The sequence below is a fragment of the Staurois parvus genome, unplaced genomic scaffold (assembly GCF_062004578.1).
Source record: "Staurois parvus isolate SC_StPar_1 unplaced genomic scaffold, SC_StPar_1.0 ptg000165l, whole genome shotgun sequence".
NCBI lineage: Eukaryota > Metazoa > Chordata > Amphibia > Anura > Ranidae > Staurois > Staurois parvus.
In genome coordinates this window covers 2,522,826-2,544,007 of record NW_028317961.1, presented here as the reverse complement: position 1 = coordinate 2,544,007, position 21,182 = coordinate 2,522,826, and the positions used below count along the sequence as shown (strand labels likewise).

Genomic DNA, 21,182 nt, shown 5'->3' with positions numbered 1-21,182 from the left:
TTTGGAAAACAACCCCGTATAATTTCTGGCTATGACCATCTTGAGTAAGGGCAGATGATTCATGTAGCATTTACTTCCTGGAATCCATCTGGCCTTAGTTCAGGCATGCAGACAGGAGGGTGTGCTTAGCTGAGAAAGCTCCTCCTCCCCTTCTGAAGACTCCTGGGATGTATTAATTTGCCTAGGCATGGAAACTAGGAAGTAACTGAACAAATTTGAAAAAAAGGTTTAAAACAAGCAAATAAAATCTGCTTTTCTATATATTTACTAAGGCTAACAGCATAAAGATTAAAAATGGTCAATGTTGACTGAAAGAATGAAGTTCTGTTTTAAGCAGACTCAACTTCAGCTTTACTTGGGAGTTGAGCCATTGTTAATTTTTAAAATGTAATTTAGTTTGAGGTTAAAGGCTGCATTGAATTTTTATAAATATTAAACTGCCAATTTTTTAGGGAGGGTTGGTAAATTAGTGTTTGTGTATTGTTTTGTGAGGGGTCTGTATTTGTATTTTAGGTGAAAGGGTATTTTTTCTTTTGCTTTGGGCCAATAGTCGATAAGTCCTTGTGTGCAGATAAGGATTGTACTGCTTTTTAAGTGAAAATAGCGATTTGATCATTTGTGCAACTATTGTGGGGCCTAAAAAAATCATAAGCACCTTCATTTTACTCTACTGGTCATGTGCTTTCAGAAAATCTATGGTTTAGCAGTCCTTTACAAATTCTGAAAGCTGTAAGGGAAAAATGAAAACCTTCAGATTTTTAGATACATTTTTGCATACGTTCAATTTTCACAATTTTGCAAAAAGGCACAATTTAAAATGTACAAATATTTATTAACTCAATACAGGTTAAGCTTTTATATTTTGTAAGAATTTTGTCAAATTTGCTGTTTTTGTATATGCTAATAACGATTTTAGTGTATTTATAGCGAAAATATTGTTTTGATAAACATTTGCACAAATATTGTGGGGCATTAAAAAGCATTAGCACCTTCTTTTTATTCAACTGGTCATGTGCTTTCAGAAAATGTATGGTTTGGTTGGTCTTTTACAAACTTTGAAAGCTGTAAGGGAAAAAAAAGCAGTGGAAAAATTGCCTGGCAGTGAATGGGTTAAAGAGTCCACCAACGCACAAGTGCCTCCCAGAGAGTCCCAAGCTGCCGAACAGGCTACCAATGTCCCCTGGTGTACGCAGTTCAAAACTTCAAGAGAATGTCCAGTTCTTCAAGAACACTTATAACAGGTGAGTGTTATCCTGCAGATGAATTGATAGGGGGCACAGTCTCTGATGGGGGTGCTGCTTATGATGGAGTGCGGCTTTGAATGAGTGCAGAGCAGTTAAACACAGCACTTTAATTATGCCTTCTCTACTTTCACAGGTAACTGCATTTATCTGCTACCTCCACTCTTAACCAGACAAACGCATTGACTCCTGCTGTTCTTCTCTGGGTAACTGCATTTATCTGCTACCTCCACTCTTAACCAGACAAACGCATTGACTCCTGCTGTTCTTCTCTGGGTAACTGCATTTATCTGCTACCTCCACTCTTAACCAGACAAACGCATTGACTCCTGTTAAATTCTCAACAAATGTTGTAATTATATCTGTGTATCTGTTGACTTGTCCTCACCTCTAGGCGCACTCAGGTTTATGACTGTGGCCTGGTTCCTAAGAAACATCCCCCACTATTCATGTGAGCCTTATCCGCTTCTAATTGGGGCGGAGTTGAATGCTCATTTGAGCATCTCCCTATAAATTTAGTTCAGCTCATGGGGGAGATCTCTGATGGGGGGCACAGTCTCTGATGGGGGTGCTGCTTATGATGGAGTGCGGCTTTGAATGAGTGCAGAGCAGTTAAACACAGCACTTTAATTATGCCTTCTCTACTTCACAGGTAACTGCATTTATCTGCTACCTCCACTCTTAACCAGACAAACGCATTGACTCCTGTTAAATTCTCAACAAATGTTGTAATTATATCTGTGTATCTGTTGACTTGTCCTCACCTCTAGGCGCACTCAGGTTTATGACTGTGGCCTGGTTCCTAAGAAACATCCCCCACTATTCATGTGAGCCTTATCAGCTTCTAATTGGGGCGGAGTTGAATGCTCATTTGAGAATCTCCCTATAAATTTAGTTCAGCTCATGGGGGAGATCTCTGATGGGGGGCACAGTCTCTGATGGGGGTGCTGCTTATGATGGAGTGCGGCTTTGAATGAGTGCAGAGCAGTTAAACACAGCCCTTTAATTATGCCTTCTCTACTTCACAGGTAACTGCATTTATCTGCTACCTCCACTCTTAACCAGACAAACGCATTGACTCCTGTTAAATTCTCAACAAATGTTGTAATTATATATGTGTATCTGTTGACTTGTCCTCACCTCTAGGCGCACTCAGGTTTATGACTGTGGCCTGGTTCCTAAGAAACATCCCCCCCTATTCATGTGAGCCTTATCAGCTTCTAATTGGGGTGGAGTTGAATGCTCATTTGAGAATCTCCCTATAAATTTAGTTCAGCTCATGGGGGAGATCTCTGATGGGGGGCACAGTCTCTGATGGGGGTGCTGCTTATGATGGAGTGCGGCTTTGAATGAGTGCAGAGCAGTTAAACACAGCCCTTTAATTATGCCTTCTCTACTTCACAGGTAACTGCATTTATCTGCTACCTCCACTCTTAACCAGACAAACGCATTGACTCCTGTTAAATTCTCAACAAATGTTGTAATTATATCTGTGTATCTGTTGACTTGTCCTCACCTCTAGGCGCACTCAGGTTTATGACTGTGGCCTGGTTCCTAAGAAACATCCCCCCCTATTCATGTGAGCCTTATCAGCTTCTAATTGGGGCGGAGTTGAATGCTCATTTGAGAATCTCCCTATAAATTTAGTTCAGCTCATGGGGGAGATCTCTGATGGGGGTGCTGCTTATGATGGAGTGCGGCTTTGAATGAGTGCAGAGCAGTTAAACACAGCAGTTGAACTAAAGCAGGAGAACTGAAGCAGCAGGAAGACACAACAACAGCAAGAAACTCTACTGCATGCTGGACAGACTGCAAGGAAACACCCTGGGAAATATCTTTTACATACCTGAGTCCCACTCCGTGTACCTTTATATAATACACCCCTCTTCTCCTCTTCATATTACTATCCTCTGTTCCCAAATCTCATTTCTTTACCCCTCTGCTCCACCCCAAAACTAGTACATCTACCCCTCATTGCTATCATCTCCCTACTATTGCTTTCATCACCTCCCCAAAATGCCTCTTCCACTCCTCCTTCTCATTTTCCTCTCCTCTGTTCCCAAAATCCATTCACTATATCCATCTGCTCCTCCCAAACATTTGTATATTGTGCCCTCACTGCTTCCCTCACCCCTCTATGGCACCTACCACCTCCTCCTATTACTCCACTCTCCCACTGACCCGAACACCTCCACTAGTAGTTTCTCACGCTCCTGCACATCCCGCTCCCATGCCACCTTTCTCATCCTTCTCCTCCTCATAACCGCGGGGGACATCTCCCCGAATCCTGGCCCTCCACCACCTCCCTGACCCGCACAAAACCCTCCCGCCTCCACGTCCTGCCGCAACCCCCGCAACTTAGTATCTGTCCCCCTGCTCCCTAAAATCTCCCCCCCGTTTTCATGTGCACTCCTGAACGCCCGATCGGTGTGCAACAAGCTTACCGCCATCCACGACCTCTTTGTTTCCCGCTCCCTCAACCTCCTGGCGATTACGGAAACCTGGATCCAGCCCACTGACTCTACCTCCCCTGCTGCACTTTCCTACGGCGGTCTCACCTGGACCCACTCACCCAGGCCCAATGGTCGTCAAGGTGGTGGGGTTGGCCTGCTCCTGTCACCGCTGAGCACCTTCCGAGTCCTCCCAAACCCCCCCTCCCTATCCTTCTCCTCCTTCGAGGCCCACTGCGTCCGACTATTCTCCCCAACCCCCCTGAAGATTGCTGTGATATACCGGCCTCCTTGATCCATACCCCGCTTCCTGGAAGACTTCTCCTCCTGGCTACCCTTCTTCCTCTCCTCTGAGCTACCCACTATCATCCTTGGGGATTTCAACATCCCTGTCAACCTCGACAACCCAGACACAGCCCGTCTCCTCCACTTAACCTCCTCCTTTGCACTTGCACAGTGCATACAATCCACCACCCACTCTGACTGTAATATCCTTGATCTTGTCTTCTCCAACCGCTGCACTCCCCACAACCTCACTAACACCCCCTTCCCTCTCTCTGACCACAACCTGATTACCTTCTCTATCTCCTCATCCTCCAACGCCTACCCCTCCAAATGTCACACTACTACCAGCCGTAACCTCCGCAACCTTAACCCTGCCTCCCTCCACTTCGCAGTTATTATTATTATTATACAGTATTTATAAAGCGCCAATAGTTCGCTCAGTGCTGTACATTACAAAGGGAGACAGAACATGTGACAGAACAATACCAATACAATGCAAAACATGAGGGGATCAAGGGCCCTGCTCTTTCGAGCTTACAATCTAGGAGGGAGGGGGTGGTGGCACAGGAGGAGATAGCTGTGGGGGATGGAGTGGTAGGAAGAGTGGAGGAGGGAGGCAAGTTAGCAGGGGGTGGGGTAGGCTTCCCTGAAGAGATGGGTTTTCAGGGTGCGCCTAAAGGAGAGGAGAGTAGGTGATAATCTGATGGGTTGGGGCAGGGAGTTCCAGAGGATGGGTGACACCCTGGAGAAGTCCTGGAGGCGGGCATGGGAGGAGGAGACCAGGGAACTAGAGAGAAGGAGGTCCTGTGAGGAGCGGAGTGTGCGTGCTGGGCGGTACTTGGATATTAGGTCAGTGATGTAGTTCGGGGCAGTATGGTGGACAGCTTTGTACGTCAGCGTTAGGATTTTGAATTTGATCCGTTGCGCAATCGGAAGCCAGTGGAGGGATTGGCAGAGGGGGGTGGCGGAGACAGAGCGGTTGGAAAGGTGAATGAGTCTGGCAGCCGTGTTCAGGATGGACTGAAGAGGGGATAGCCAGCGGCGAGGCAGGCCAGTGAGGAGGGAGTTGCAGTAGTCGAGTCGTGATATGATGAGGGAGTGGATGAGCTGTTTAGTGGTTTCTGGGGTTAGGAACGTGTGGATTTTGGCGATGTTGCGGAGGTGGAGTCTGCACGAGTTTGTTAAAGATTGGACTTGGGGCTGGAAGGATAGGTTGGAGTCCAGAATGACACCCAGTACTCTGGCCTGCGGGGCGGGTTTGATGGTAGCGTTGTTGGATGTGACGGAGAAATCAATGGGGGGTGGTGTCCGGGCTGGGGGGAAGACAAGAAACTCGGTTTTGGAGAGGTTCAATTTAAGGAAGTGGAGCGACATCCAGTCTGATATGTCGCTCAGTAGGTGTGTGATTCGGGCTGAGACCAAGGGGGTGAGGTGGGGGGTTGAGAGATAGATTTGTGTGTCGTCGGCATAGAGGTGGTAGTTGGTCAACTCCATGACCGCATCCTCCCCCTGTCCTGCCCCGACTTGGCTATGACCGCCTACAACAATGCTCTGTCAACAGCCCTTGACTCACTAGCGCCTTTAACCACACGCAACATCAGACCCCGACCGCTCCAGCCCTGGCAGACTGATCACACCAAAACCCTCAAACGACACAGTCGTGCCAAATCCCAACAAGCCTTCACCCGATACAAATCTGCCTTCCACACCTACACCTCCTCCCTCCATACTGCCAAACAAGCCTACTTCCTGACCCTCATCAAGGCCCTCTCCTCCAATCCTCGCCGACTCTTCTCCACCTTCAACTCTCTACTCTCGCCACCCCCACCTCCACCCAGCACCTCACTCACTGCCCTTGAGATTGCCAATCACTTCAAAAACAAGATTGACACAATTCGCAAGGACATTGCCGCAACTCACACGCCTTCTCAACCCGCCCCCTCTCACGCAGCTACCCCCTCATCCCCCCTCCCCCTCGACATAACCCACAGGGACTTCGCCGCTGCTCAAACTCCCTCCAACCCCCTTCCTTCTCACTCAGCTACCCCCTCTACACCCCTCTCCCACGGCCCCACCACTGCTCTGACCTCCTCTCCCACCCCACCCTACATTCCTCATACTGAAGCTCCCCCAACACTCCGCACCTTTGACCTTACTACCATCGAAGAAGTCTCCAAGATCCTCTCTGATGCCCGCCTCACCACCTGCCCCCTTGACCCTATCCCCTCACAACTCCTACAACCTCCCTCCCCCTCCATCCTACGCTCCCTCACCCACATCTTCAATCTCTCCCTCTCCTCCGGCACTTTCCCTTCCCCTCTGAAACATGCACACATCACCCCCATACTTAAAAAGCCCTCCCTGGACCCCAATGACCCGAACAACCTCAGACCCATCTCCCTGCTCCCATTTACATCTAAACTCCTCGAGCGCCTAGTCTACGCCCACCTATGCTCTCACCTCAACGACAACAACCTCCTCGATCCCCTACAGTCCGGCTTCCGTCCCCTACACTCCACCGAAACTGCCTTACTCAAATTCTCCAACGACCTGCTAACCGCCAAAGCTAATGGCCACTATTCAGTGCTCCTACTCCTTGACCTCTCTGCGGCCTTTGACACAGTCGACCACCCCCTCCTCCTCAAAAAACTACACTCCCTCGGCCTCAGAGATTCTGCTCTCTCCTGGCTCTCATCCTACCTGTCACAATGCTCTTTCAGTGTTACCTATAATGCCACCACCTCTCTCTCACTCCCCCTCTCTGTTGGGGTCCCTCAAGGCTCTGTCCTCGGGCCCCTTCTCTTCTCCATCTACACCTCCTCCCTTGGCCAACTCATACACTCTCACGGCTTCAACTACCACCTCTATGCCGACGACACACAAATCTATCTCTCAACCCCCCACCTCACCCCCTCGGTCTCCGCCCGAATCACACACCTGTTGAGCGACATATCAGACTGGATGTCGCTCCACTTCCTTAAACTGAACCTCTCCAAAACCGAGTTTCTTGTCTTCCCTCCAGCCCGGACACCACCCCCCATTGACTTCTCCATCATGTCCAACAACGCCACCATCAAACCCGCCCCGCAGGCCAAAGTACTTGGTGTCATTTTGGACTCCAACCTATCCTTCCAGCCCCAAGTCCACTCTTTAATAAACTCGTGCAGACTCCACCTCCGCAACATCGCCAAAATCCGCACGTTCCTAACTCCAGAAACCACTAAACAGCTCATCCACTCCCTCATCATATCACGACTCGACTACTGCAACTCCCTCCTCACTGGCCTGCCTCGCCGCTGGCTATCCCCGCTTCAGTCCATCCTGAATACGGCTGCCAGACTCATTCACCTTTCCAACCGCTCCGTTTCCGCCACCCCCCTCTGCCAATCCCTCCACTGGCTTCCGATTGCGCAACGGATCAAATTCAAAATCCTAACGCTGACGTACAAAGCTGTCCACCATACTGCCCCGAACTACATCACTGACCTAATATCCAAGTACCGCCCAGCACGCACACTCTGCTCCTCACAAGACCTCCTTCTCTATAGTTCCCTGGTCTCCTCCTCCCATGCCCGCCTCCAGGACTTCTCCAGGGTGTCACCCATCCTCTGGAACTCCCTGCCCCAACCCATCAGATTATCACCTACTCTCCTCTCCTTTAGGCGCACCCTGAAAACCCATCTCTTCAGGGAAGCCTACCCTGCCCCCTGCTAACTTGCCGACCTACTCCACTCTTCCTACCACTCCATCCCCCACAGCTATCTCCTCCTGTGCCACCATCCCCTCCCTCCTAGATTGTAAGCTTGAAAGAGCAGGGCCCTCGATCCCCTCATGTTTTGCATTGTATTGGTATTGTTCTGTCACATGTTCTGTCCCCCTTTGTAATGTACAGCGCTGAGCGAACTATTGGCGCTTTATAAATACTGTATAATAATAATAATAATAATAATAACCCTCTTACCAGATTTCCAAACCATGGCTATATTCCTTTGCCAAAGTCTATGAATGAAATGTGTCAGAAAATGAAGTCAGATGTCAGAACTGGAAGCACCCAGGCAACTATTTTGAGTGTTCTGTATACCTTTCTACATGTACGCATATCGGTGGTGAATAAAGCTCTTTTTATGGAATTTTCTGAGCTATTTTTTCGTTCTCCATGTCCTTTAACTATTAATCTAAGGGGAGGATGAATACTGAGATGATCGGGAGAGAGGCTCAGATTACCATACCCTGTGCCTTAAAGGATCCATTTTGTTATACTGAGAGGAGGAACAACAAGGGATGTTGATCCCTTGACCTACCTGGGATGGAATGATATGTGGTTTTCATTTGATAAGAGACTGCACACATTGCGGGTGGAGCACTTTATCACTGGTGGTGCACTGATGTTGTTGTTTTCACATGTGAGCACAGCATACTGAAATATGTTTGTTTCCATTTATTTATAAAATACTACACCACATGAGTTTCTTTTGGGTTTCACATATGAGTTGAAGATATTTGGGAAGCAAAGGTGAATAAAGTGGAAGATACACAGTTTTTGATTTTGACAATTTATTGGACCCATTTGGCATAAGTGAATTGGAAATCTTGCAAGAGGCTTGGAACGTCATCTTGGGGATAACGCTCACCTTTTATAATTGTTCCTGATGTGCTGGACATTCTCTTGAATTTTTGATCAGTTATTGCTGACTGTCCATTTTCTCACAACACTCCATTGTGTTTTTTAAAGTTAGGGAAAAAAAACAGTGTGCACAAAAAACAATTCACATTGTCACCCCACATTCCCTGTACCCCTTCTTTAAATGCTAACCTATACAATTTAGGGATATAGGTGCATATATACCTAAAATGTCAGGCATGCCTAAAAGCAGAGGATGTGGTGCTAAACATATGAAGTAGAAGGGTGATGAATCTCTAATTGGTTAGAAAGACTCCTCCCTGTCCTCCTTTTGTCTTCACACTTATTGGAAATGGCTAAACTCTGGATCCATTGGCTGATTTTTTTTTTTTATTCAGAAAGAAACCTCCCAGGGTCTTGTGTCTCCACATTTAGGCTTTTTGGCACTTCTATTCAGTTGTGGTATTTCTGGCCATTTTATCCCACTTACACCTGAGCGCTGTAGCTCAAATTTATTTAAGAAGACATCTCCTTGTGGTTTCTGACTTTGCATCTAGAATTGTTAGCACTTCATGCAAGCATGCCTGTCTTTGACCAAACAGCAAGAAATAAATGCCTTTTCTCTGACATTTAAAAATAAAGAATGTTGGTGCTAATACTTCTGCTATCAAAGCAGGCCTAGTACTGTTCAATGAAAACAGTAGTTTTAGGGTGCTACTGTTTTTTAGCAAACGTAATTGTAAAAAAATAAACATTAAATCCACACTTAACACTACCAAAGTATATTGTGGCTCAAGCTATCCCTAAAAACCACGATTTTTCCATAGCACCACATACTGCTTAGATATGCCCCAAACCTATAATTTAAAGGATTAATGTATTTCCCATATGACACCCCTCTCCACTGTATCATTTTAATTTCATTGTCTGTTTAATTTCATGTTGCACTGGATGACTCCTTAAATTAATGATAAATGTATTCAATGTAACAACACATAACTATATATTGTTTACACATCCATACATACACACAAACCTTCTTTTGTTCTATATTTATCCCATCCAACAAATACCCAAACTGTTGTTAGTATGCTGTTAGTTGATTATTATAGCAAGTACTGTATTTATACTACTTTTTACGAACTGGCAAGATATCCCTGACACCAGTGTTTGGGAGGGGGAAGATTTGCTTAGCAATATTCTACTAAACCTACTGATATTTATTATGACTATTGATCATAGTGATCATTAATCATAGTGATTCATGTGTATCAAAGCATGGAGTGGTATTAATCTAAGGTAGGGACACCCTACCAGAAAAAAAATCAGATCATCACCCCAGATTAAGGTTGTTATCTGCAGGTATCCAAGGTTGATGTGGTTGGTCTTACCAGACCGATTCACCAATCTGCCATCTAATAATACTTGAGAGGTATAAAAGATACAAATTACAAAGTATAAGTACAAATAAAAAACCCCAGTTGGAAGTATCCATGATCACGAAGCCACAGGGGGGTTGGATAACTGCTCTCCATTGTCAGTGTAGGGCTGGGCCAGTGTCATGGTTCAAAGCCTACTGTTAAACAGGTTATAAAAATCACTGCTACCAAGAAAATATGTTTATGAAAAAAGTGTTCAAACCAGTACCTAAAACCAAAAACTAATGTAATACATACATAAGCATTATTCCTCATGGTCGTTACTGCTCCATCAGTATATTATATTTAGTAATACATTAATAATAATAGATCAACACTCCAATCGGTATTCTTGGGGTAGATCAGTAGAAACACCACAGCAGAATCTGTCAACTCAGAAATAATTTGAGATACAAAGAGGTCCAGGACAGAGGTGTATGGCATCTTGGCCAAAAATTAAAACACTCTTCTAGATATGATAATGAGACGTTATCTAGCTCAGAGCTATTCACTAGCTAGTGGGTGTGCTTTCATGACAGTTGGCTTGGGGGGCAATTTATATATATAAAGCTGGTCCTGTTTATATGTAACTATATATTGAAGTAAAAGAGACAAGAGACATTAGTACCCATATTGCCTAAAATAAAAAAAAATGGACCAATAATTTTAAAGTTCCATTATTATTTTTGTACTCTGCCTAAGGGCGTTTTCACCTCATAAAAACTTAATTATCCCTCGATCTATATATACACATATGCAATAACTTATCTTTACAAAAATGTCAGGTGTAAAAGGAATCTAAAGTGATCAAAACAAATTTTGATAAATATAGCTATAATAAGCAGAAATCTAACAATTACAGCTAAAGAAGAAAACTCACAAAATTGCTCTCAGCAGCATTTTTTGTATGATATTTAATGGCTAGATTCCCATGGTTTGGCCTGCAAAAATCCAGATTTTCCCTCAATATCCCAGGTTTGAACAAATGCTAATCAAATGTACAAATATTTTATTACATTTTCTTACAACTGCATTTTTTTTAAATTACTGTATATGTTTTTTTCTCTTGTATAAAACAATAACAATCTTACCTTTTGATGCCTGCAGGGTATCCTTCACAAAATCTTTCAGTTGTTTTGCCCTCTCATTTGTCCTTTCTGCATCTTTCCCAGTTTGTTCTCCATCTGCAGATACTTTTGCAGCCTGTCAATCATTTGAGAAAGAAAGGAAAACCAATTGTAGTAATAGGTTTTTCAGTGGCTGCAAAACTATTTTAGAAAGCAGCTCTCCGTTGACCTTTGCTTGTATATATACTTTCCTTCAGAGTCAAAAGAAATCAATATTTTATTGATCATATCAACTGGAAATTAAATATGATGCACAGGTTAGCAAATAAATTGCATTAGCTTCCCATTAACTAAATATAGGATGTTTTTTATTTCAACGTCAGCTTAGTGTTCTTGGTAAAAAATAGGGTAGGTAAGCTGCAGCCAGCTATTGAAAGATTATTTAAAGCACTAAGCAGATACCTTCAGAAAGAGGAAACAAATAGAATTAAGTTTAATTTGTCCATTGATCCACCGTATCTAGCATCGCCAGTGAGCCTTCTCCCTCAGGCATGTTTGCATGAAAGAATGGTTCATCTTGGTAAAACTTACTCTAGAAAGACATCCTAAATCGATAGTGAATTCTGATGAAAACATTTTTGCTTCCTTTAATCTACAGCCCACTGACTGAAAATAAAAGAACAGGCTTGCATCAACTTTAAAACAAAAACTACAGAAAGCTACCCTAATTCATATGTGCATAGTAACAGTTAATACATAAACATCTTACAAAAACAATTATTTAACCTACCAAATATTGCATACCGTAATAATCTGGTTAGATATTTAAACTAGCCAATTTAATTTACTACCAGGTCTGGAAACCGAATCACAACACTTATCTAAATGAAGAAAACAGCCAGACTATGTCCCCCTTCTACAATGGGCCTAAGTGACCACTTACATTTTTTTGTGGAAAGACCATCACTAGGGATGAGCTCAAGACATTCAGGTCAAAGATTTGATGTTTGACATTTTGTTTGGCAGTGTTTCTACTGCCACTATATATGACAGTCTCCCATCTGATAATAGTTGTTAAGGAACAACAACCAGGTGCCACAATCTGCCTTAGTGACATCATCCAGCTCAGTTGATTTACTGGTGGAGAATATCTGTTCATATAAACAAAAGGGCAGGAATAATGCTAACTAGGGATGAATTTAGGATTTGGTGGGAACACAAATTTGGACCGAAACTATACCGTTTAACCCCTTTTTAACTCTTAGTTTACTCTAATCAGCCCTAATTAACTCCTTATTCTTCTCCATTCAATTATTATTTTCCCGCTGATTTTTTTTGTTCAATTCTATTTTATTAACATTTAATAATTAGACGTTTTGTTTGTTTTGTTCATTAATATTTTTACACATTTAACATATATTTACATGTACATATACAAAAAAAGTGCAACATTGAAAAAAAAACACTTTACTTCATTTGTAAATAACTTTGCAATGTTTTGTACCCAAACCATAATTTTAGTGTGATTTTAACCACTTCTTGCCTGCCCACAGTACATTTTCTGCCGCTACAGGCTAGATGATGTACCTGTACGTTGCTACACGTTTCCAGCTTTTCGGATGCACATGCATGTACCCCTGGTGACCTGGTGATTGGACACAAATTTGTCAGCAGGCTTTAGCTAATGATTTTGGCTATATACTTGCTGATCGGCAGAGCCGAATCACAGCACAGAGCTCTGTGTTTACCAAAATACAGAACTCTGTACACAGAACAACAGAGATCTTGCTGTTTCTTCTCCCTGAACTCAATTCTTAGTTCAGGGAGAAAAAGCAACCAGATCTGTGAGTAAAAGCAGCACACATTACACTTGTTAGGCACACAATTAACCCCTTATTTTCCCTTGATTTTAACTCCATCCCAGCCACTGTCATTAGTACAGTGAACTGTATTATCACTGATCGCTGTATTGTCACTAATGACATCAGTCACAATATACAATAAGTAGCTGTAGCATCTGTAGCTGGGTAATTCCAGTATATATAATATAGTTTGTAGATGCTATAACTTTCACACAAACCAATTAACATACATTTATTGGGATTTTTTTTACCAAAGACATGCAGCAGAATACATTTTGGCCTAAGTTTATGAAGAAATTAGATTTTACTAAATATATTTTATAAGAGAAAGTAGAATATCGTTTTTTTCCCCAAAATGTTTGGTCTTTTTTCATTTATATATTAAAAATAAATAAAAAAGTGGTAATTAAACACCACCAAGAGAAATCTCTATTTGTGTGAAAAACATTATTATAATTTTATTTGAGTACAGTGTTGCATGACCAAACAATTGCCAATTAAAGCAAGACCGTGCTGAATAGCAAAAAATGCCCTGGTCATAAAAGGGGTAAAACCCACCAGAGGTCAAGTGGCTAAATAGGACAAATGATAGAATAAACGGAGCACTTTTTATATCCAGTAGCACTAGCACTTATTTTTTAACCATTTCAAGTCCGGACACTTTCACCCCCTTCCTGTCCAGGCCCATTTTCAGCTTTCAGTGCTATCACACTTTGAATGACATTTGCATGGTCATGCAACTCTGTGCACGTATTAATTTTTTTAGCATTTGTTTGAGACACATACAACTTTATTTTGGTGGTAGATATTCACCACTGGGATTTTTATTTTTTTTGCTATATAAATGAAACAACATTTTAAAAAAAAAAGTGTTTTCCTTATAAAATTTTGCAAATAAATAATCTTTCTTTATAAATCTTGGCCAAAATGTATTCAGCTATCTTTTTAGTAAAAAAAAATAACCCAATTTTGTTTATAACCAAAAATTATAATTTTTCAAAAATCTTTTTAAAATTTTTATTCTTTTATATTATGTATTTTTTTTTGCTTTTTTATTAACATACTGTCACCCTAGCAGTACAGTGTCACCATAGTGACACTGTACTACTTGTGGGGGGTGGTGAAGATTTTTTTTTTTTACACTGATTGCTTTTACAACCATAAAGGCTGTAAAAACAATAATTTCTCCTTCTCCCTGGCTACATTCTTGCAGCCATTGAGAAATACTGTGTGAGCTGTGATTGGTCACAGCTTGTCACATGGTACAAGGCTGTTGTGAATAGCCTTGTACCATGTGAGCTCTGTGATTATTCACAGATTTCACAAGTAGTAAGCAATGATGTCAGAAGTGATCACATGATTGGGACCTCACACAGAGGTCCCGTACAGCGATCGATGTTCCGCTGTGTCCTCTGGACACAGCTGGTACCGGATCGTGATGCCGCACGCTCCCAGGGAGTGCGCACAGGCAGGGAAGCAGGAGGACTTTTATAAATGGCCACCCACCCCTGCACTGGTTAAATAGTGCTTTTAGTTTTGTTATGTTTTATTACCAAAGGATTGCGGAAATAAAATAATTGTTGCAAGACAATATTCACAAGAAGAAATACATGTATTACCTAGTTATCATAAGTAATGAAAAAGTTATTGTCAAATAAACAGGTTCATAGCAGAATTGTAAAAATTGGTCTGGTCCATAGGGGGTGAACAGATATGATGTCAGGAGCGCTCCTGTTCTTTCACAGCTGCTGGTCTTATTCCAGCACCCTGATTTTCGCTATGATGCATCACTGTCTGTCCTCCTGCAAGATGATTGATGTAGCCATGCTCTGGGTGGAGACCAAACTTGATTTATGCCAGCCAAGCCTGCAGTCTCATGCTTGTGATATTGCATTTGTAACATGTGTTCCGAAGCTCCCTGTTTGTCTGCTCTGCTGATTGGATTTCCCTGTATGATCTCGGATCGGATATCGACTACTTTCTTAACTCTGCCTGTCTTTTGACTAATCCGACCCTAATTACCCTGAACCTTTCCTGCCTTGTACCTGGACTGCCATTGAACCACTCTGCCTGTCTGCCAATCCCAAGTACCTGTTTGCTTTGCTCAGTTTGCACTTGCCCCGGTGTGGTAGCCAGGCAGTATAGCATTGTGTATAAATCCTGCGGCAACCAAGTACAAGTAGGCCTGCTTGTCTTATGGGATAGGGGGCTGCTAAAGGTGAAGAATACAGAAGCCAGCTATAGTGTCTGACCACCTGAGTCAGGGCATGGGGGGAATGTTGTAAATGTCAGTTTGCTGTAGTAAGTGTAATACATTGTACAGGTGTGCCAATTCACAGATAGGGAAAAGGCATCCCTCAGGCATGTTATTTAAAGGAATTTAGCGGTTTCAATTTCTTATTAAAACATAATAACAATCATTCCTTCCCACCTAATAGATTTTTAAAAACATTTTTTTTCTTTGATGCACGTTCCACGGGACAGTGCCCAACCCCCTAATGCCATTTGACCAGTAGTGTATTTTGGTTTTGTGCTGCCCTAGGCAAGACTAAAATCGGGAACCCCCCCACATCTAAATTTGCCCCACCCTTTTATCTGCAAACTCCACCCCTTCCTCTATAGGCTCCACCTCTTCCTATTAGAGCTCCGCATACTGACAATGATGGGGCGCTATTCCTCCCATTGACACTAATGATGGGGCACTATTCCTCCCATTGACCCTAATGATGGGGCACTATTCATCCCACTGACACCAATGATGGGGCACTATTCCTCCCACTGACACCAATGATGGGGCATTATTCCTCCCACTGACACCAATAATGGTGTCCCATCATTAGTGTCAGTGTGTGAGGAATAGTGCCCCATCATTGGTATCAGTGGGAGGAATAATGCCCCATCATTGGTTTCAGTGGGAGGAATAGTGCCCCATAATTGGTGTCAGTGGGAGGAATAGTGCCCCATCATTGGTTTCAGTGGGAGGAATAGTGCCCCATCATTTGTTTCAGTGGGAGGAATAGTTCCCCATCATTGGTGTCAGGGGGAGGAATAGTGCCCCATCATTGGTGTCAGGGGGAGGAATAGTGCCCCATCATTGGTGTCAGAGGAAGGAATAGTGCCCCATCATTGGTGTCAGTGGGAGGAATAGTGCCCCATCATTGGTGTCAGTGGGAGGAATCGTGCCCCATTATTGGTTTCAGTGGGAGGAATAGTGCCCCATCATTGGTTTCAGTGGGAGGAATAGTGCCCCATCATTGGTGTCAGTGCAGTGGGAGGAATAGTGCCCCATCATTGGTATCAGTGGGAGGAATAGTGCCCCATCATTGGTTTCAGTGGGAGGAATCATGCCCCATCATTGATGTCAGTGGGAGGAATAGTGCCCCATCATTGGTGTCAGTGGGAGGAATCGTGCCCCATTATTGGTTTCAGTGGGAGGAATAGTGCCCCATCATTGGTTTCAGTGGGAGGAATAGTGCCCCATCATTGGTGTCAGTGCAGTGGGAGGAATAGTGCCCCATCATTGGTATCAGTGGGAGGAATAGTGCCCCATCATTGGTTTCAGTGGGAGGAATCATGCCCCATCATTGATGTCAGAGGGAGGAATAGTGCCCCATCATTGGTATCAGTGGGAGGAATATTGCCCCATCATTGGTGTCAGTGGGAGGAATAGTGCCCCGTCATTGGTGTCAGGGGGAGGAATCGTGCCCCGTCATTGGTGTCAGGGGGAGGAACCGTGCCCCGTCATTGGTGTCAGTGGGAGGAACCGTGCCCCGTCATTGGTGTCAGGGGGAGGAACCGTGCCCCATCATTGGTGTCAGGGGGAGGAACAGTGCCCCGTCATTGGTGTCAGTGGGAGGAATCGTGCCCCGTCATTGGTGTCAGTGGGAGGAATCGTGCCCCATCATTGGTGTCAGTGGGAGGAATAGTGCCCCGTCAGTGGGGGAAGGAAGAAGGAATAGTGTTCCATCGTTGGTGTCAGTAGGGGGGGATAGTGTCCCAACATTGGTGTCAGTGGGGGGGGGATAGTGTCCCAACATTGGTGTCAGTGGGGGGGGGGATAGTGTCCCAACATTGGTGTCAGTGGGAGGAATAGTGCCCCATCGTTGGTGTCAGTGGGGGGAGGAATAGTGCCCCATCGTTGGTGTCAGTGGGGGGAGGAATAGTGCCCCATCGTTGGTGTCAGTGGGGGGAGGAATAGTGCCCCATCGTTGGTGTCAGTGGGGGGAGGAATAGTGCCCCATCATTGGTGTCAGTGGGGGGAGGAATAGTGCTCTATCGTTGGTGTCAATGGGGGGTGGAATAGTGCCCCATCGTTGGTGTCAATAAGGGGTGAAATAGTGCCCCATCGTTGGTGTCAATAAGGGGTGAAATAGTGCCCCATCGTTGGGGTCAATAGGGGGTGAAATAGTGCCCCATCGTTGGGGTCAGTAAGGGGAGGAATCGTGCCCCGTCATTGGTGTCAGTGGGAGGAATCGTGCCCCGTCATTGGTGTCAGTGGGAGGAATCGTGCCCCGTCATTGTTATCAGTGGGAGGAATCATGCCCCATCATTGGTGTCAGTGGGAGGAATCGTGCCCCGTCATTGGTGTCAGGGGGAGGAACCGTGCCCCGTCATTGGTGTCAGGGGGAGGAATAGTGCCCCGTCATTGGTGTCAGTGGGAGGAATCGTGCCCCGTCATTGGTGTCAGTGGGAGGAATCGTGCCCCATCATTGGTGTCAGTGGGAGGAATAGTGCCCCGTCAGTGGGGGAAGGAAGAAGGAATAGTGTTCCATCGTTGGTGTCAGTGGGGGGGGAAGAGTGCCCCATCATTGGTGTCAGTGGGGGTAGGAATAGTGCCCCATCATTGATATCAGTGTGGGAGGGGGATTGTGTCCCGTCATTGGTGTCAGTGGGGGGTGATAGTGTCCCAACATTGGTGTCAGTAGGGGGGGATAGTGTCCCAACATTGGTGTCAGTGGGGGGGGATAGTGTCCCAACATTGGTGTCAGTGGGAGGAATAGTGCCCCATCGTTGGTGTCAGTGGGGGGAGGAATAGCGCCCCATCGTTGGTGTCAGTGGGGGGAGGAATAGTGCCCCATCATTGGTGTCAGGGGGAGGAATAGTGCCCCATCATTGGTGTCAGGGGGAGGAATAGTGCCCCATCATTGGTGTCAGGGGGAGGAATAGTGCCCCATCATTGGTGTCAGGGGAAGGAATAGTGCCCCATCATTGGTGTCAGTGGGAGGAATAGTGCCCCATCATTGGTGTCAGTGGGAGGAATCGTGCCCCATTATTGGTTTCAGTGGGAGGAATAGTGCCCCATCATTGGTTTCAGTGGGAGGAATAGTGCCCCATCATTGGTGTCAGTGCAGTGGGAGGAATAGTGCCCTATCATTGGTATCAGTGGGAGGAATAGTGCCCCATCATTGGTTTCAGTGGGAGGAATCATGCCCCATCATTGATGTCAGTGGGAGGAATAGTGCCCCATCATTGGTGTCAGTGGGAGGAATCGTGCCCCATTATTGGTTTCAGTGGGAGGAATAGTGCCCCATCATTGGTGTCAGTGGGAGGAATAGTGCCCCATCGTTGGTGTCAGTGGGGGGAGGAATAGCGCCCCATCGTTGGTGTCAGTGGGGGGAGGAATAGTGCCCCATCGTTGGTGTCAGTGGGGGGAGGAATAGTGCCCCATCGTTTGTGTCAGTGGGGGGAGGAATAGTGCCCCATCGTTGGTGTCAGTGGGGGGAGGAATAGTGCCCCATCGTTGGTGTCAATGGGGGGTGGAATAGTGCCCCATCGTTGGGGGTCAGTAAGGGGAGGAATAGTGCCCCATCGTTGGGGTCAGTGGGGGGAGGAATAGTGCCCCATCGTTGGTGTAAGTGGAGGGAGGAATAATGCCCCATCATTGGTGTCAGTGGAGGGGAAATAGTGCCCCATCATTGGTGTCAGTGGGAGGAATAATGCCCCATCATTATTATCAGTGAAACCAATGATGGGGCACTATTCCTCCCACTGACACCAATGGCAGTTAACTTGCTGACCCCTGCTCCATCCTAGGTGCTGCTGCAGCCAGCATACCTGGTTGCAGCAGCACCACCTGCATGACACACTTACCTGGCGATCAGCTGTCCTCCTGCATTCACTCCAGGCTGACTGCTCCCTCACTCGATGTTCGCGCCGCTGCTCGGCTCCACCTCCTCGACGGTGATTGGCCGCCTGTGTTACTTTCCTGAGCTACAGTTCTGGTGCCCAATCACCGGTGAGGAGGTGGGGCTTGCAGAGGGTGTCATCCCTCCCACACATCGCGCCCAGGCACCAGACCTGTGGACCTCTCTACCCCTCCTTAAGCAGCGCTTCTTGGACTGGATCGTCGTGGGACTGGGACCGGAGCCAGGTAAGACACAGCAGCCCCCTGCCGCCCCTGTACTAAATGTCCCTTCCGTTGGAAGGGGGGGCGGCGGCACCGTTCCGCCCCCCTAAAAAGTGCCGCCCTAGGCAAACGCCTTGTTTGCCTCACGGCAAATACGCCCCTGCATTTGACATTCCTTTTTCTATTAGCTTAGAAAATGGCCTTTACTCTTTTTTAACATTCATCTTTCATTGTCTTCAGTGGAATTCAGATTTGGAACTCATCCTTAAGTAAAATTCATAGAATGTTCCTCAAACTGAATCCATTTACATTCAGCTCATCCCCAATCCACATTATCAAAAGAGGTTTCAAATCTTTGTCAGCAATTGGTGGATTGCTCATCGACTTTGAAAGGCTCCAAGGGATACTGCTTGCCACCAGAGTATTTTTGATAAGGATATACAAATAGTTTTTTTGCATCTACACTCACTGGCCACTTTATTAGGTACATCTTGCTATTACCAAGAAAATATCCCCCACACCATTACACCACTAGCCTGAACCGTTGATACAAGACAGCATGGATCCATGCTTCCTTGCTTTTTATGTCAAATTCTGTCTCTACCATCTGAATGTCACAGCAACCAGTCTGCTTATTCTCCTCTGACATCAACAAGGCACTTTTGTCCACACAACAGCTGCTCACTGGATATTTTTTAGATTTTGGACCATTCTCTGTAAACCCTAGAGATGATTGTGCGTGAAAATCCCAGTAGATCAGCAGTTTTTTAAATATTTAGACCAGCCCATCTGGCACCAACAACCATGCCACGTTCAAAGTCTCTTAAATTCCCTTTCTTCCCCATTCTGATGCTCAGTGTTAACTTCAGCAAATCATCTTCACCACGTCTACATGCCTAAATGCACTGTGCTGCCATGTGATTGGCTGATTAGCAATTTGTGTTACCAAGCTATTGAACAGGTGTACATAAAGTGGACGGTGAGTGTATTTCTGTGAGTGTTTAATTTATGTATAGAGATACTTGCAACTGCCATTTCAGGGCACAGTGGCAGTATCTTCTTGAGAGTCCACTATGAGTAAGCTCCCTGTGGATGATATATATCAGGCCCATGGACTGTCACATGGGGAGGTCACATACACGATCATAATTGGAAGCTCTGCTTTTTTACAGAAATGGAGCAAAGGATCTGCAGATTGAGGTGGCTGCAAAGGGCAAGGGTGGGTGAGTATATCTTGCTGGAGGGATGCACAGTCACTTTGGACTGAATAGGCAGGTGACAATATTTCTTTATTATTATTATACAGTATTTATATAGCGCCAACAGTTTGCTCAGTGCTGTACATTACAATGGGAGACAATACATGAGACAGAACAATAACAATACAATGCGATACACGAGGGGTTCGAGGGCCCTGCTCCTTGGAGCTTACAATCTAGTTTTTCCAAATGTATTGCATTTTATAAGTGTGCTTGGTTTGTTTGTATTTATCAATCAATTTAAAGGGATGTATTCATTTTTGAGTTTTGTTTAGATGGAATTAAAGCCCTGCAATAAAATGTTGTGAAGTGTTAAACTCATTTCACATTGTACAATCTGACTGTAAAAAATCTCATAGATACACCAACAAGCATGTAGTGCAAGAAACTGCAAAACTGAATACAGATTGGATAGTTTAGTTAGGTCCTCAAATTACATAGCTTTGGGAAATCTGACCAAGATTGTAGAAAGACACAATGCAGTAATATTGTAACATGTGTGGTGATCTTTAGAGTTTGTTGTCAGAAGAGACATGCAGAGTCTTTCTGCCAAAACACTTTCTGCATGTTTCTAGCACTGTTTAAATGCACCAATGCAATGTACATGCCCCATGTGCCAGGAACCAGTTAACT

The 21,182-nt window shown here is 44.9% G+C and overlaps 1 protein-coding gene across 6 annotated transcripts in view; it reads right to left on the bottom strand.

Annotated features, from left to right (window-relative positions):
• The window catches only part of LAMA2 (laminin subunit alpha 2), a 1,220,316-nt gene that overhangs the window by 271,197 nt on the left and 927,937 nt on the right, over positions 1-21,182 (bottom strand). For all 6 annotated transcript variants that reach the window (XM_089676131.1, XM_089676133.1, XM_089676134.1 and 3 more), the window contains one exon: positions 11,107-11,218. In XM_089676131.1, the coding sequence (XP_089532257.1) occupies positions 11,107-11,218 (112 nt within the window). The remainder of the gene's footprint in view (positions 1-11,106; positions 11,219-21,182) is intronic.